Below are 15,933 nucleotides of genomic sequence, written 5' to 3'. Positions count from 1 at the left end.
CTTTTATGTAGTGTTGGCTGCAATTATTTTCAAAAGAAATTGGAGAAAAGCTTATGCTAGTACGTTGAGACGAGAGCCCAATGGATTAGAGGGGGAAAAAAAGAATTAGGGAAAAAAGTGTGATTTTGAAAGTATGATTGCCTCTATCATCAGGTTGATCGGAGTTAAAAAAATTGATTGGAGAGAAAGAAAACATGTAGATAAAATAAATAAAAATATCCTTTATTTTAAATTATTTTTCAGAGAAATGATTCTTTTTGTGTAGGAAAGAAAAAAAAATGTTGATTGCTACCTTACTCCTTCAGTCCTTCATGAAAACTAGTGGGATATATAAATATAAAGTACATAAATTGACATGCGAGAAATTTAATTGATTAGTGTATCCAAAGTGGCTCGTAGCTTAGTTTGTTAGAGTCAAGAGCATATAGGCCCAAAAACGCAGTAAATAATGTTTGATTCATGATCTCTCCATAGTACATAATAACTCGTCATCAATTTATTTCTTCATCAGAAGAAAAACACATCATAAAGCTCGGGCAATTCTAAGAAGTCACTTAGCAAATGCATTAAAATCTACCTTCATCCAGACAATTCCCATCACACTAGAGTATGAAAACCAATATTTACGTCATTCACAAACGTTTGGGAGGGATATACTGCACACGCTCGTCTTCACATATAGCCTGCAAATCGGAATAACCGAATAAATAAATAAACTCACTTCCAGTGTGTTCGGTTCAGGCGATAGAAATAAAATGCCAAAGACGGAAATGTCTTTCGAGAGTTTGATAGCAACGAATTTGAAGAGTTAAATTACAGTCTTGTAGAGTCCAGAGCATAAATTTGTCTTCACAAAAATCATCTTGAACAGCAAAATCCGATTATTTCAAATAATCGATCTTTTCATCAACTTAATCAATGATTTGTACATCACAATTGATTTTTTTTATTATCAGCACAAACTTAATCGATTGTTTTTGCATCATAACTGATTTCTATGTGTTTAATTCTCTTCTTCCTATTTCATTCATACCAAACAACTTTACAATATTATTTCTATTCTATTTCAAACCCATTTTTCTTAAAACAAACAATACAACTTTATTTCTCCTTTTTTCAAATTATCTCTATTCTATTTTCATTTACTCTATGTCTCTATTTTTATCCTCTAAACCAAAATAAGATGAATAATCACGTCTTATTTTGGGTGGGAAGCAGTTTGGAGGAATCTTTATGTATTCACTTTGTTTGCTGCATGCTTTACTTTTATGTATTGTTTGTGTTGTCAAAATTTATGTGACTGTTTGTACAAGGCCTTATGAATCTTAATTTAAGTTTAATTAAATGTTTGTGGTGATTTAGGTTTTTTTAATCTTTGCTAGAAAAAAAAAAAACTCTAAATCACGACAAACATTTACAGTCTTGTGAAAAGGAGGAGTGGAACATTGGAAGAAGTTAAGATCTCGTGATGAATAATATTCCCAAGGATTTTGTCTTAAACCAAGTTCAATGATGTGTGATCCATCTAATTGATCTCACTAAATGGAATAAAACTTTCATTGTTATTGTTGTATTTTTTGTTTGTGTGCATGTATGTAAATAATTCACCTAGTTGGAACTTGCAATACATGTTTCGATCCTACAATCCTACACTCCCTCTCTGTTCCAACGTTAAAACTCAATTTGCATGCCTTACCTTTAAGAGGAGCAAAGTTTAGTGGCCAATAAAATAATGTGGCTAGATTTATTGCCAAGTGACTACTTGACATCCTCTAATGTTTTACTAGAAAAGAAATAGCTGTGAATCACTTTATAACAACATAGAAATATATTCTGAAATCTATCACAAGTAAAATATTATGAAATCTATATCACATCACACTACTAGAAAATTACAAACCTGCATCTCTTCAGGAAGAGCCTCTGAGACAGCAAGAGTATAAACACCAGGAACAAACTTTCCTGCGATATATTCAAGGGCAACCCAAATTTTACAACTCAACCATAATACAAGTTTTAAATCATGATAAAAATTCAGCAAAGTAATTTTTCTCTTCACAAATTGTTGTCACTTTTCTTGGCATATAATTTGGCTGATTCGTTGGAGTGAAATTGATCAAAAAGACCATCTACATGATAGATTAGAAATCTAAATTGTCAGAAGAGAAACTCAAGGACAGTTGAAATGCCCTTTTGATCTTATCACTTAGACTACTTTTGGTCAATGTTAAAAAGAATTTTGAAATTAATATTAGTGCAAAACCCCAATAAGAAAAGTGAAAAGAAACATAGGATTACTTTATTAATAAAAATAATCTGAGTGTCATCAATGACTACTTCTGGTACTGTACATAAGAAATAGACAATATTTTGTTGGTCCTAATTATAACAAACATAGGATTACTTTATTACTAAATTTTCTTTTTACCCCTAATTAATTATGAGGCCTATTAATGATATACACACATTTTCCCATAAAAGTGGATACATTTATTGAACTATCAACAAAACATGGCTGAATTTGGAAAATAATCACCTCTTAAACCATTTAATGTCATGGGTAGTCTTGAAATAAAATAAAAATTTATGACAAAATAACCAATCTAACCACTTTTATTGTTCTTGATGGATTAGGTAATTGTTTCTTATATACAAGACCGGAGGTAGTATTTAATAAAGGTAACACATTAGACTTAACAGGTTACTCAATTTTTATCCTTTTTTACAATTACAGATATTTAAGGATAACAAATTAATAATAGCAGTCAAAAAAGCTCTTATTTATAATTTTATACAAGTATTTTATAAAGTCTTGAGTAGATAATTTGACGGGTTCTTCACACAAGCAATGATTGTATCCACCTATAAATGAAAGTTTTATTTTGAAAATTAGATAGCTCCTTGCAATTAAAAAAAGGGGGGGGGGGGGGGGGGGGGGAGGGGGAGATGACAAACTTAGTAAAAAAAATGTCATGATGATGTTTGTTCAAGTAACACTGTCATCAGACTATTATATTAGAAAGGAAAAGAAACTAGAAGTCAAGGAGAGGAAAAATATAATGGGTGTAACAGGAGATAATTGAACCTACCAATGCGCAACCAACGGGCAGCCCAACTCCGATTTGGATCCATAACTGAAATGATCCTGTGGCAAATCAAATGGAAGAAGAAAAACAGAATGAGTATCGAGAGATTCAAAGGTGAAGGGAATTTTGATGAAAAAGAATTGATATCACAAACCCATTAAAATTGGGAGTAGTGCAATCAACAACACGCTCGTGATCTTCTTCCATCTTAAAGAATGAGCAGTTCTCACAGCCTGACTCTCTGAACTGTGAAACAAAAACAGAAATTGTAAACAAAAAACAATGATGAAAAATAAAGGGTAGTAGGGTACTAAGACCTGATCATAGGTTTTGACAAGGCGGCAACGAAGACAAGCCCTCAACTCATGGCCAAAGCTTGTAGGAATTTGTGCAGGTGCAGTTGCCATTTTTTGTAAGCTCACTGTTTCAACTGATGGCTAGATTGGTTCCTAGTTGAGCCAATGGTCAAATCAGATAACATTCTAATTGTAATTATATATAACATTATATACAAGTAATTTCAATTACCATAAATTATAAAAGAAGACAACTCGGATAATTAGTTATCAGACTTATAGAACTCAAAACATTAGGCTGAGATCAATCAAGAATGTTCTTATATAACTTTACCTTTTCATAACTAATTAGCTATAAGCTAGAATTTGACAAGTGTTTTATAACCAAAATATTTTACAAGAATTTCTACATCGCCAAAAAAAATTATGAATACAATTACGGATATAATGCATATACAGGCAAGATGCAATAATAATAACTCAGCACAATGATGCATTTGAAAAGTGATGCTGGTATATCATTTTTCAGCATTTACACCAAAGAAGTAGCCACACAAACCCTAACCAGAAAAAACTCAGATACTACCCTTATTTCTCATTTTCTCTACTGTTCTTAGTTTATTTTTAAACACTAATGAGAAAGAAATCCTTATCTAAATCACATATTGTAACACCCACAATAATTAGCTATCAAATAAATTCTCATTATACAGTAAACTCTTGGAAAAATGAATAATAATAACAATAATAACTACTTTAACAGCCAGACCAATCACTTGACTTTGTGGGAAAAATTCTATGATCTATCAAAATGCATTCCTAACACATGAATATATTTTAATCATAAACAGAATTCATGACTAATTCCTAACATTAACAATCACTCTTCATTCCTAATAACAGCAGTATGCATTTACCTGTTGTCTTAAACCATGAGTACTTTAGGAAACTAAGCGGTTAAAAATTAAAACACAATACTATGTTTTCATCCTACTTTACCATGGAAAATACCACGGCTGTATAAATTTTAAGTGTGTATATATAGAGAGAGTCCACTTATTTCAAGAGTAACTATAAAAGAGTTACTTCAAATCTACACCCTTTTTGAAACGCACTGTATGACTAAAAGAAACAAAAGAAAATAATATAATATAATATAATATAATAATAATCATAAAAAAAACCCTTCTCCCCTCTGTTTCTTTTAAAACAACCCGAGACACCCCCTTCACACTTCCTTATTCTCATTTTCTTACAAAACAACCCCCCTCATCTCTCGTGATGCCTCCCACTCCATCCCCACCTTCATCACTTTCTTCTCTCATTCTTCCACTCTTTTTTCTCCTTTGTTCCAAAACTCATCAAGTTCTTTGCACCCTAGTGACACTCTCAAGCATGGGAAGGTGGTTGGAGTAAAAGGAAACAAAATTCATCTCTTTAAAATTCTTTATTTGAGCTATTTGAGGCAAATCCATAACCATTGAGGTAGATGAGTATTTTATGACACAGATTAGTTATGAGTTTGTGTAACATAGGATATCCATTGCTTCTGTGGATGGACTCCCTTCTTCATCTCCTGCCAATTTGCAACCTCATCACCAACACAGACATTTCATCAAACACTTGGAAGGCAAGGCTAAGAAAATTGAACATTTAGACCCGGAGGAAAAGAAAACATACAAAACAAATTATTGGGGTAAGTATAAAAAAATATCTGAAAGTTAGCAACCAGTGAAAATAAAATTGATAAGCGCTTCAAATAAACGAATGCGCTACCAATGAGCTTCAAAGCATGAATCAGCATTCAGTACAACACTCGCAATTCACAAACCAGATCAAAACAGAAACTAAAGAGAACTCACCGTGGGTGCCTCCGTGCGGCGCGGCGGTGGCGACGAGAGATGTGAGATTGAGAGAGGGAGACTAGATATGGGGCTAGGGCACGTCACCACTCACGACGAAAATGAGTTGAGACTTTGTGAAACGCACGTTTTGGCAAAATGAAGGACGTTGTTTTTTGAAAAATAAAATAAAAATTTAATTAGCTATTTAGTCCTATAATTTTTAAATTTATCTCTTTTAATTCTTAAATTTATATTTTAATTTTTAAAATCTTCATTTCATTAAAAAATTTAACTAAGTGAATTAAAAAAAATCTAACAAAAAGACGTTTTCAACATTAAAGTATAAACTTTAGGAATTAAAAAATTTCAAATAGGTAATTAAACCTAAAATAAAAAAAATAAGCCTGCTTAACCCGGACCGGTTCACAAATTCAAATTCAATTCTCAGATAATCAACAAGGAACTTCACATTTTCCACCGAAAGTGGCTTCGCAAAACCCAGCAGAGGAAGAAAATTCAAATCGGCATTGGTCCCTTGGAAGACTTCGAGATCGGTAAACCTCTCGGTACTCGGTAGGGGCAAATTTGGTAGAGTTTATGTCGCCAGAGAAGTCAAGGTTAGGTTCCTAATTCTCACTTTATTCCAATTTCCTATATTTATTTCTTTTACGATTTATCCAACTACATGAAAAATTAGAATATTTAATAATAGCTCACTAACTAAATGCTTTGTTTAAATTATGAGGTTTGGATTTTTCTTGATTTTTGTGTTTAATTGAATTTGAATTTACTATCGGAGCAAATTTGTTGTGGCTCATTTTCAATAGATTTTATCAAATTTGGAGAAATTCACATAAAACTCATTTCATATTTTAAAAAAAAAATATTTATTCATATACTTTAAATAAATCATAGATTATTTTATTAAATATATTTTAATTCAATCATTATATATAATTTAATAAAAAAGATAATGTAAACATATTTAAGAACTAAATTATATTCTTAGCTAAATGTATAATTTTTAATTTTATTATAATTAGTAATATAATTATAATATTTTTTATTTAATTATTAAAATAATTATTCTATATTTTAATAACTATAAATAATAAAATATGAAAATAGTATATAATTAATAATTACATATAATATATATATATATATATAATAATAATAATAATAGAATTGTACATAAATACATAATTATATTATTAATAATTATAAAAATATATGTAACTGACAAGAGAGTTATCCCATCCCGACCACAATTCCAATGAAAGCAGGTTTTTTCCGTTAACATCAAGACAAAATGGAACTGGTATGTACCGTTTCAGTTTTTATTGCCATACTTACCTACCATCGTCAGGATCAAACATGACTTTTATTCATATAGAAGAAAAAAAATGGATCTAATCTATAAATGTGACATCATTGATCCTTTCCACACAAAAAAATGATCTAATCTATGAATATTGTGCCTTTTACTCGAACCTATGCTAAGGTAAAGTACGAAATAATTAGAAATTAGACAGACATTGTTTGAATCCCCAAATAACAATAATTGAACAAATTTCTCAGGACAAGATGAATATATTCAACTAATGTATTTATGATAGTGTATTATTCAACTAGTATGCTATTTGATGAAAAAAAAAAGGATTAAAACATAAAAAAGCATCTCTTCCATCTCATAAGTGCTCTGTGACTCTAATAGTTTTTGCTTCAATGTAAAATCCATGTGATAAAAAGTTACAGTTCACTAAGTAATGAAACAAACCTGATGAAAGCAAGGTAAGCTACAGAGTGTGTTGCCGACATTAACTTGCTCCAAACAAAATTAGGTCAGAAAAATATAGAATGGGCAAAGGATATTAAAAATTAAAATGTTTCAATGCCTTGTTCGAGAGTGAGCAATGATGTGAAATTAGCACGAAAACCATCGTAACCCAATGAGCACCGAAAGCACTGCATGCACCCCTGTTTGCAAGCTTTGCAAGCTTTTTGAGCGAGCGAATGAGAAAGGATTTTCTTACTTATGGGAATTGATTAGGAATTGATGACTTCCGTCAGACGCTCTAATCAACTGAACTAATAAATCAATTATATTAAAAAAATAATTAACATCATTATATATAATACTAAAATTTATAATACATATTTAATACAAATGTAAGTTTACATAATAAATTTTATAACAATTAATTTTGATCTAATAATGTATTTTTTACATATATAAATTTTAAATAAAAATAATAAGTTTGATAAAAATTTATATATATAAAAAAATATTATTAGATCAAATTAATTGTTACAAATTTTTTTATGTAAACTTATACGTGTATTACATATACATTAGAAATCTTAGTGTTATATATAACGACGTTAATTATTTTTTTAACATAAATGATCTATTAACTCAATTGATTAAAACATCTCCGTATGGATCCATACTGATTATAGATTGTCTAATTCGTATGAGCCATTAATAGGCCTCGTCCAGTATAAAAAATAATTATGGATTAAGTCCTTCAAATTAAATGATCTATTTTTTTATACTAAAGTTTTGTAGTATTTTTAAAAAAATTAAAAGGCTTAATTGTCAATTTGGTCCCCCAAGTTTTAAATGTTTCAATTTGGTGTTCAATTTTTTTAAAATGCTTTAATTGGGTTATTTTTGTCAAACATACTTGTCGCCTTTAGAATGTAAATTTTTACCATTTAATTTACAAATAGTGGCCGGTATAAATCGTCACTATATTTTTTTGTCTAATCCACAAATAGGTTTTTAACCGCACACTTGTTATTGTTGTTTCTCGCTAGGTGTGAGTGTGGGACTCCACATGCATGAGTTGAAGAGACAAAAGTTTTAGCAGAAACATGACCATGATGTTGGGGTAAAATATTTGTAGTGCAAAAATGTCTAGGAGTCATAATCCCATCCTTTAACAAATCTTGTTGTGTAGTGTTCTAAACAGATAAAACCTTCGATTTTTGTCACATCCCTTGTAATTTCTAAATCATTGTCTATTGTTAAATGCATCGTCCCCTACTTGTTGATACCCACTTCCACCCCATCATTCAGTTCGTGTTGACCCAACACGACTTTGTTGTCATCGTCGTGTAGCGCAACATTTGCTTCACCCAAAATGCATTTTTGCCTATGAGTCAGAGTGCGTAGACCTTTGTTGGTGCACACCGTCACTAGGACCCATTCGCCCCTCAGTGTCGCCACCAAACTCAATTGCACCAACATTGTTTGGCTGACTTGGTATGTCACAAAGTTGGCACCATAGTTGTGAAAATAAGATTGGATCGACTGGGAATTGGTGATGTTATCAAACCGAGCTTCTGCACAAAAAGCAAGCTAGTGTTATATATATATATATATATATATATATATATATATATATATATATATATATATATATATATATATATATATATATATATATATATATATATATATATATATATATATATATTTTTGTACTATAATGTTATGTTGGATAGTTCAACTATTGTTTTTTTATCTTCACCCTTCGGTTCATTGGGGAAAATGACTATGACTAATCCAGAGTTTGATCGAGAATTAAGTAAAGTTTAACCAATAATTGTTTATGCTAAGGATTGAACTCGAGTATTATCTGAACAATTCAACCTTAACCATGGTTATCAAACTCTAGTTTTAAATCATAAAATTGTACGATTTTACAAGTTTGTACACTCCCAACAAGTTGAATCGCACACAAAATTATTTTGTGGTAGAATCAGAGTAAACTCGGTAGAATCAAACCAAACTCAAAAATAACTCGGTAGAATCGAACCAAACTCAAAGTAAGCTTAAAGATGATGGAGATGAAGATGGTGGTGGTGGTGGTGGTGATATTGGAGATGATTTAATTAGAGGATTGATGAACATTTGAACTATTTCTATGTTTTTTAAATATTTTTATTTTAAGAACTTATGTTTGGTATTGTATGGATTTTTCTTTGATTGAGTGTGGATTACGTTAGTTTATTGAATTATAGTCAAAGTTTGTTATTTTGATTTATTTTAGGGTTGAAATATTTAGTTATGATTTTATATATAGGAATATTAATATATTTTTTAATTTGAGTAAACCCTTATGAGTTTATGAATCAATTCTATGAGTCGAGTTTACAGGGCCTCCACAAGTTTACGTAGAATTGCGAGTTTGACAACTTTGACCTTAACTTCAACACATTAACCATTTATGCTAAATCATTTGGTTAATTCAAGTGTTATTTTGCTAATGATTTTAAATTTGGAGTATGAATTTATCAATCAATTTTTGGTAGTTACATATATATTGGGTTAAATCGGACCAATAAGTGGTCCGCTAGTTCGACCACTAACCCATTGTCTTGATTGGGCCGATGATGGGTCGATTTTCACAACCATGATTGGCATTGTGGACGTGTCAAACCTCTGATGGAGGTGTGGTGGCAAGATGTTGATAGATAGGCCCAAGACACACCAAATTTGTACGTTAAAATGGTCATCGGAGTTGCAACGACAACCAACAATGGTTTACTTTTTATATTTTTATTTTAAAAATAATAAAAAATATAGTGCAATTTTTAATAGTCACTGTTCCCAAGTTAAATCGCCATAATTTATAATTTAACGTTGTGGACCTCAATTGGATGGAAAAGACCAAATTGAAGCAATTTAAAAAATTGAAGTACCACCATATAACAAAAGTCTTGAGTCAAATTACCATGTAATCAATGTGCTTGGTCAAATCAAACAAATTTATACTTTGAGTTACTTATCTTTATTTATCAATCAAAATTAAATATTTTTTTCAAGTATGTCACTTTTTCTTCTAGTTGTATTTTTTTCCTTAGTCCTTACAAATATGCCATTTTTTTTTGCTTTCATTCCATGTATTTTTTAGCTTTGCAAACCTGTCACTTTTTCATTTCCTATTATAAGACACATGAGAATAACATGCCGAAAGAAACAAACAAATTGGAAGCTTTTAATAGTTCAATTTGCACATAGGCAAAAAATTGACACATTAAAAATCCATAATCAATAAAACCTTAAAATCCTACAAAATTATGCTCATCTATCATAAAAAATAAGGTTTAATTATTTATTTAGTCCCTATAGTTTTCAAACTTATCCATTTTAATCCATATAGTTAATATGTGAAATTTTTAATCCTTGAAACTTACATTTTAATTCCCAAAAGGTCCTTGCTGTTAAATTTTTTTAACTAACGGAGTTAAAAAAAATTAACGACAGAGACTTTTTGAGAATTAAAATGTAAATTTTAGGATTAAAAAATCCACTTATTAAATTTTTGGGACTAAAAATTTCACTTATTAACTATAAGAACTAAAAGGGGTATATTTGAAAATTTTAGAAATGGGCAATTAAATCAATAAATAATTGTAAATCCTTATCACCAAACTTGAATTTGCCAACATGAAAACTCTTTTAATAATCCTTGCTTTAAATAAAAATTCATAATGGTAAGCCTCAAATTAATCTTTGGTTGTGGTCAACTTGGCCTCAAGGCCATATAAAGGAACCCTAGAACCATTTTTGGAGTTCTCACTTTGACCAATGTTATGGCCAATTAAAATATACAAGTGATGGACAACTTTCATTTTTTAAGTTGTTTTTATAGAGTTGAGATAGATCAAACTCAATTTATAAGATGGTATCATAATCTATAATCTAGTAATTGTTGTTGGACCTATTAGGTCACCCACCATTGAATAGTTGTCAGATCACATGTAGAGATTTAGTTTTGCAAAATTTGTACTTGACCTAGTTCCTGATGTAAAGAGAATGTGTTGGAAATCTCACATTAACTAATGATATAATCAATTAAACTATACAAGTGGAGGAACAATTCTCACCATATTAGCTAATTTTATAGAGTTAAGTTAGATCTAAATCCAAATTATAAGATAATCAAAATGCTCACTCGAACACCATATCCATATGTATTTTACTCTCTCTTGTGCAGTTAATTGGATGAAGAACGCATTAACTTGATCAACAAACCTGTAAGAGAGATTGTGTCGGAGAAAAACCAACCAAATTATCAGAAAAGTAAAATTTTAAATAGCCTTTGAAGTCGAACATGAAGTAATTAAGAGCAGGCTTTTCACTGAAGAGGCCCGCATGAAAACACAGGTTAGTTTTTTTTTTTTTTGTTTTTGAAAAGCTCATGAATATATATTAAAAAACAGTCCCAGAAAGCATAAGATGTGCAAGAGCCAGGGCCTAACGAAAAAAAAAAAACAGCACCACAAAAGTGCACAAGCTAATGACAAAAACAAAAGTCCTGCTCCCGAATACAAGACTAAACAAAACCACAATTCCCTGACTTAACAATGCATTAGAAACTACCCTCGAAACTATCTCCATCCTCAGGATAAGCTTTGCCCCATTATTATATAGGAATGAGACAAAAAGGAACAAAGAGCAAAAGAGAAAACAAATAAATGTAATAAGGACTGCTAATCTTCAACTGTCCAACACATCCACTTGAAGCTATCGTAGGCCGAGAGAAAATTTCGTTAGAGTTAGTTACACATTAATTCCTTTAGCTTAAATAGCATTTTTGATAGAAAAAGAATTTCTGTTAGAAATTTTAGAAAGTACAACCATGAGGAAAATATGTTGTGCTGTGAATATTTTTTTTTATGTAAAAGGCAAAAAATAACAAGAACCAATTAAAGGATCAACAATGCAATAGGGCCCGCCAGTCTGTCTGTCTGCAATATCAAAGGCATAATCTGAACCGAAAATATACTCGAGCAAGCAGAAGCCCATAAAGGTGCAAGCACTACTCCAACAAGATGCACCAAAAAACTGCATAATATTATGCATCACTGAATTTATGCTCCTTCGTTTACCAAACTCCTATATAATCAATTAAATTTCTTCAACAGACCACAACATTATTCAAGAGGAAAGTGGCGATATTAGAATGTAGAAATAAATGGTCTACTGTTTTTGAGCAAGAAGCCCATAATACATGCGTTGTGCTTTGTTTAGCTTGAGTTAAAAAACAAGGTGTTTGGTGAGGTGGATTACTCTTGCACATTCCCTGAAGCAAATGCTTTATTTGTTTTAACTTTTAAAGGTAAAGGTTTCTGAAGGAAGAAGAGCAGATAAATTTTAGGGGCCAAAGCAGCTTTTCCCCCATTTCTGTTGATATATCTGACATCTCTGGTTTATTTTAAAGAATCACAAGGTGATGGATGAACCATTTTGTGGCCTTTATTGCAGGTGTCAATTGGTGTCCAATTGCACAAGATTAACCCACTAGGTTGGAGGAACCTTCTAAGCAAATAAAAGTAGTTCCCTAAAGCACATTGATACCAAGAGGTTGTTGTGTTTTTCTGCTACTTTCCTGAGGAGTCACTAGGATGTATTAGAGAAGACCTTTTGAAAGAGCTTTCTTTGTTCCACTGTAATGGTATGGTTGAATGAGTAGCAATTCTACATTCAATGCTCTTGCACATAAAACAGGTTACAGCAGTCATCTTACTAAAGCTTACTAAGATATGTAATAAATTATTAAGTGGGTAATTTTTGTCAGGCTGATTGAGATGATGGCAAATATTTCAAGGAAGACAGTGCTCTTAGTATTTGCCACAGGAGTGCACCTGCACCAAAGAGGAAAAACTACTGACCATAATCAGTCCTGCTATGTTCAGAAGTAAATCTTAAGACATGGTGGCTCAACTACACTAGACAACGAAGTTACATTTTAACATATAGACATTGACTGTACTAGGAACCTGGGACACACAGACACAGTATGCAAACAAGCTAAGTTTACGAAAATATTCTCCGTGTCTTATTATTGATATTCTCATGATTATATAGGCTGCAGGATTTACAAGCACAGCATCAATTTACTGATAATTGAATTTGTGCTCCATTACCGCACTACAAGGGATTAAATATACCCAAAGCAGAGCCACATAAGTCCATACAGCCAATGCACAAGAACTCAACCTCAACAAATGAAAGATACGTTGATTGAATTGGACCTAAAACACTATATGCATCATAGAAATAGAAATACAAAAGAATCACATTATACAAGATTATATGATTGGTAATACAACACTGAATTGGTCAAATAGATATGAAAAAATTTATAGAGATGAGCTAATATTAAAAAAAGAATAGTCATCTTATGCAACAGTAAATTGATGACACTATTACAGCATTTAACACATCAAACATGTCAAGTGAACAAGGTTAATATAGTAAATCATAATCTTATCACTTGTTCCACTTACAGCATAATGGAAGGATTGCAGATTAGATGAGTCACCAGAGGTCTGGGTGGCAGAAATTGCAAAACCAAATCCAGCAAGTTTCCAGGCTCCACTCAAGGTCATAAGGATGTTAGGTAAAGTATAAAATATGTGTTTAATTAGCCAATCTTTCACAGTGGAGGAACAGAAAGAGATAAGACAGGTTAACTATCAACCCAAAAAGTAATCCGTATCAACTGTGACTGGTGCAAAATGAAACTTCAGCAAAAAAAATTCAAAGAGCAAAAAATACTTTACAATTAAATGAAACTATGGAAATGGCATTCAGAAATACATAAAGGAAACTATGACTCTTGATGCAAGCTGGGTTGTAGCCTTTACTGACTAGGAGTAGTACAAGATGGGGAAATAATAATAATAACAACAAAAATTCATATCCAATTATGACAATATGAGCTCTCCTATCCAAGAATGATATAACATGGAGATGTAATAAAAAGTAAATCCTCAGAATAACAACAGCTGATGAGTCATGAAAATGACAAGGTTACCTCAATCAAAAATTCTCTCCCCAGTTGAAAATAGTAGAAATACAAAAGAACTAAAAATGCATAGAAACCCAGGAATGGAAAACACTGCCCTCCAGCTTTCTGGACTTGAAAGATCAGAATTAGCAGCCTTAGCAGCTTCAAGAAGCTTCCCAGTCAGGTCAACGCCAACAATGCCAGCTAACGTACCGGCAGTATTAGAAACACCCATCACTATTCCAGCGTATCTAGGAGCAATGTCCATGTGGTTCACGGCAAAGCCAGCTCTGCCAAGTGCCAAGAAACCAAGAGCCACGGAAGAACAGAAGACAGCACCACCAGAAGTTCTGAAACTGGGAATGATCACCAAGGCAAGAGAAGCAACCAAGAATCCGACAGTGTTCAAGAATTTCCTGGTTTTGGTGACAGATAATATTCTCCTGGTGATCAAGTAGTCCGCGACAACACCGCCAATGTTGGAGAAGAGGAACATGTTGAGATAGGGCATCATTTTAGAGGAACCCATATCTTGCAGGCTAAGCTGAAGGCCCAATTCAAAGTAGGTTGGGAGCCAGTTCATGAGCACATATAAAGCATAGTGAAAGGTGAAATTGTTGACAACAATCGCCCACACAGGGAAGCTGGTTAAAATTTTGACCCAGGGGATTTTGGCTGAAAGCGGTTTTTTGTTGTGAGTGTCAATTTTTTTATTGACGGGCAAGACTGATTCCCCGACACCAGAGGCAGTGGATTTGGGATCAGTGGCGTATTTGAACCAAAGTAAAGACCATGAAGCGCCCAATGCGGCCTCCGCAAGAAACACAGATTGAGGACCTCTGAACTTGACTAGAGTAGGAAGAAGAAGCATACCTAGAGCTGCACCTAGGTACATCCCAGAAGTGGTGAGAGAGACGGATCTAGATCTCTCGTGAGGGGGAACCCATTGAGCTAGAACTGTGTGGATGGAGGGGAAAATGAAGCCTTGTGCTATACCAACGAGCAAACGAGCAATGACTAAAAGCATAACGCGATTGGGATCTAGAGGAAGTAGTGCACAAGTTAATGACCACAACAGAAAGGAAAGAAGCAGGACCCTCCTCCCCCCGATTTTCTGAGCTGCCCATCCTCCGGGAACTTGAGAACAGGCGTATCCGTAATAGAAGGTGGACAGTATTGTACCTTTGCTCGATTGATTCACTCCGGCACCGTCAGCAGCAACTGTGTACGCGATGGAAAACCCAACTCGTTCGATGTAGCAAACCGAGGTGCAGACGAAGGTCAAAATAACAATCAAGTAACGCACAGGGAGCTTCATTGACTAATTCTAAGCATCACAATTGATTCGACTAGCATAAGATCAAAAATGATGAAACAGAAACAAGAACAAGGAGTACTTACACTGAACGACCTCTTGCTTAGTCTAACGATTGGGGTTTGAGAATTGGATTCCACCTGCCTTTGGCTGTTACAATGTGTCATGGGCTGTGCACGGCGTCTCAATGTCAACAGGAGGTGCACTCAAGAGAGTTTAACCGTTGGATCAAATAAATGACCCGGATGTTACCACACGTCTACGAAAATAACATTTTTAAACTCACTGTTATTTTCAACCTCATTTTATTTGTTGACACGTGTTAATTATTTTTGGCTTTATGATCTTTTTAGTCCAACCAAGGAAATGCCTATAATGAATATCTTTAATTGTTGACACTTGGTATAAAATAAGGGCATTTATGATATTTCCATAACCTCTATTTATTTTGCTTTTGTGTCTTGAGAGTGACACTGGTGCTCTTGGAACCTCTCTGCACACTTCCTTATTTCTCTATCCAAATGGCACCATCTCGCCTCTTACTCGTTGGTTGCATCGCTAAAGTCACCATCTTTTTTCTTT

At 32.7% G+C, this 15,933-nt stretch overlaps 2 protein-coding genes across 2 annotated transcripts; both read right to left on the bottom strand.

Annotated features, from left to right (window-relative positions):
• Positions 1-316: 316 nt before the first annotated feature.
• On the bottom strand, positions 317-5,352 carry LOC100306659 (transcription elongation factor SPT4-like protein). Its single transcript, NM_001251378.2, has 6 exons — positions 5,245-5,352; positions 3,404-3,535; positions 3,241-3,332; positions 3,090-3,145; positions 1,901-1,962; positions 317-683 (listed from the first exon to the last, which is right to left on the bottom strand). Exons 2-6 carry the CDS (start codon positions 3,491-3,493, stop codon positions 633-635), a joined length of 351 nt encoding a protein of 116 aa, NP_001238307.1. The 5' UTR covers positions 3,494-3,535; positions 5,245-5,352; the 3' UTR covers positions 317-632.
• A 6,542-nt stretch (positions 5,353-11,894) lies between these two features.
• On the bottom strand, positions 11,895-15,600 carry LOC100809973 (probable anion transporter 5). Its single transcript, XM_003550117.4, has 2 exons — positions 13,534-15,600; positions 11,895-12,088 (listed from the first exon to the last, which is right to left on the bottom strand). Exon 1 carries the CDS (start codon positions 15,352-15,354, stop codon positions 14,065-14,067), a length of 1,290 nt encoding a protein of 429 aa, XP_003550165.1. The 5' UTR covers positions 15,355-15,600; the 3' UTR covers positions 11,895-12,088; positions 13,534-14,064.
• Between the last annotated feature and the right edge of the window lie 333 nt (positions 15,601-15,933).

The sequence above is a fragment of the Glycine max genome, chromosome 17 (genome assembly GCF_000004515.6).
Source record: "Glycine max cultivar Williams 82 chromosome 17, Glycine_max_v4.0, whole genome shotgun sequence".
In the NCBI taxonomy this organism is placed as follows: Eukaryota; Viridiplantae; Streptophyta; class Magnoliopsida; order Fabales; family Fabaceae; genus Glycine; species Glycine max.
This window is presented reverse-complemented; position numbering and strand designations above follow the sequence as displayed.

What these genes read in the sequence shown, in the direction of transcription:
- LOC100809973 (XM_003550117.4), bottom strand. Translation starts at nt 15,354, where the DNA reads ATGAAGCTCCCTGTGCGTTACTTGATTGTTATTTTGACCTTCGTCTGC.
- LOC100306659 (NM_001251378.2), bottom strand. Translation starts at nt 3,493, where the DNA reads ATGGCAACTGCACCTGCACAAATTCCTACAAGCTTTGGCCATGAGTTG. An exon ending in TTGTCAAAACCTATGATCAG is followed by an intron (nt 3,333 to 3,403) that starts GTCTTAGTACCC and finishes TTTGTTTCACAG; the next exon opens with TTCAGAGAGTCAGGCTGTGA. An exon ending in ACTACTCCCAATTTTAATGG is followed by an intron (nt 3,146 to 3,240) that starts GTTTGTGATATC and finishes GATTTGCCACAG; the next exon opens with GATCATTTCAGTTATGGATC.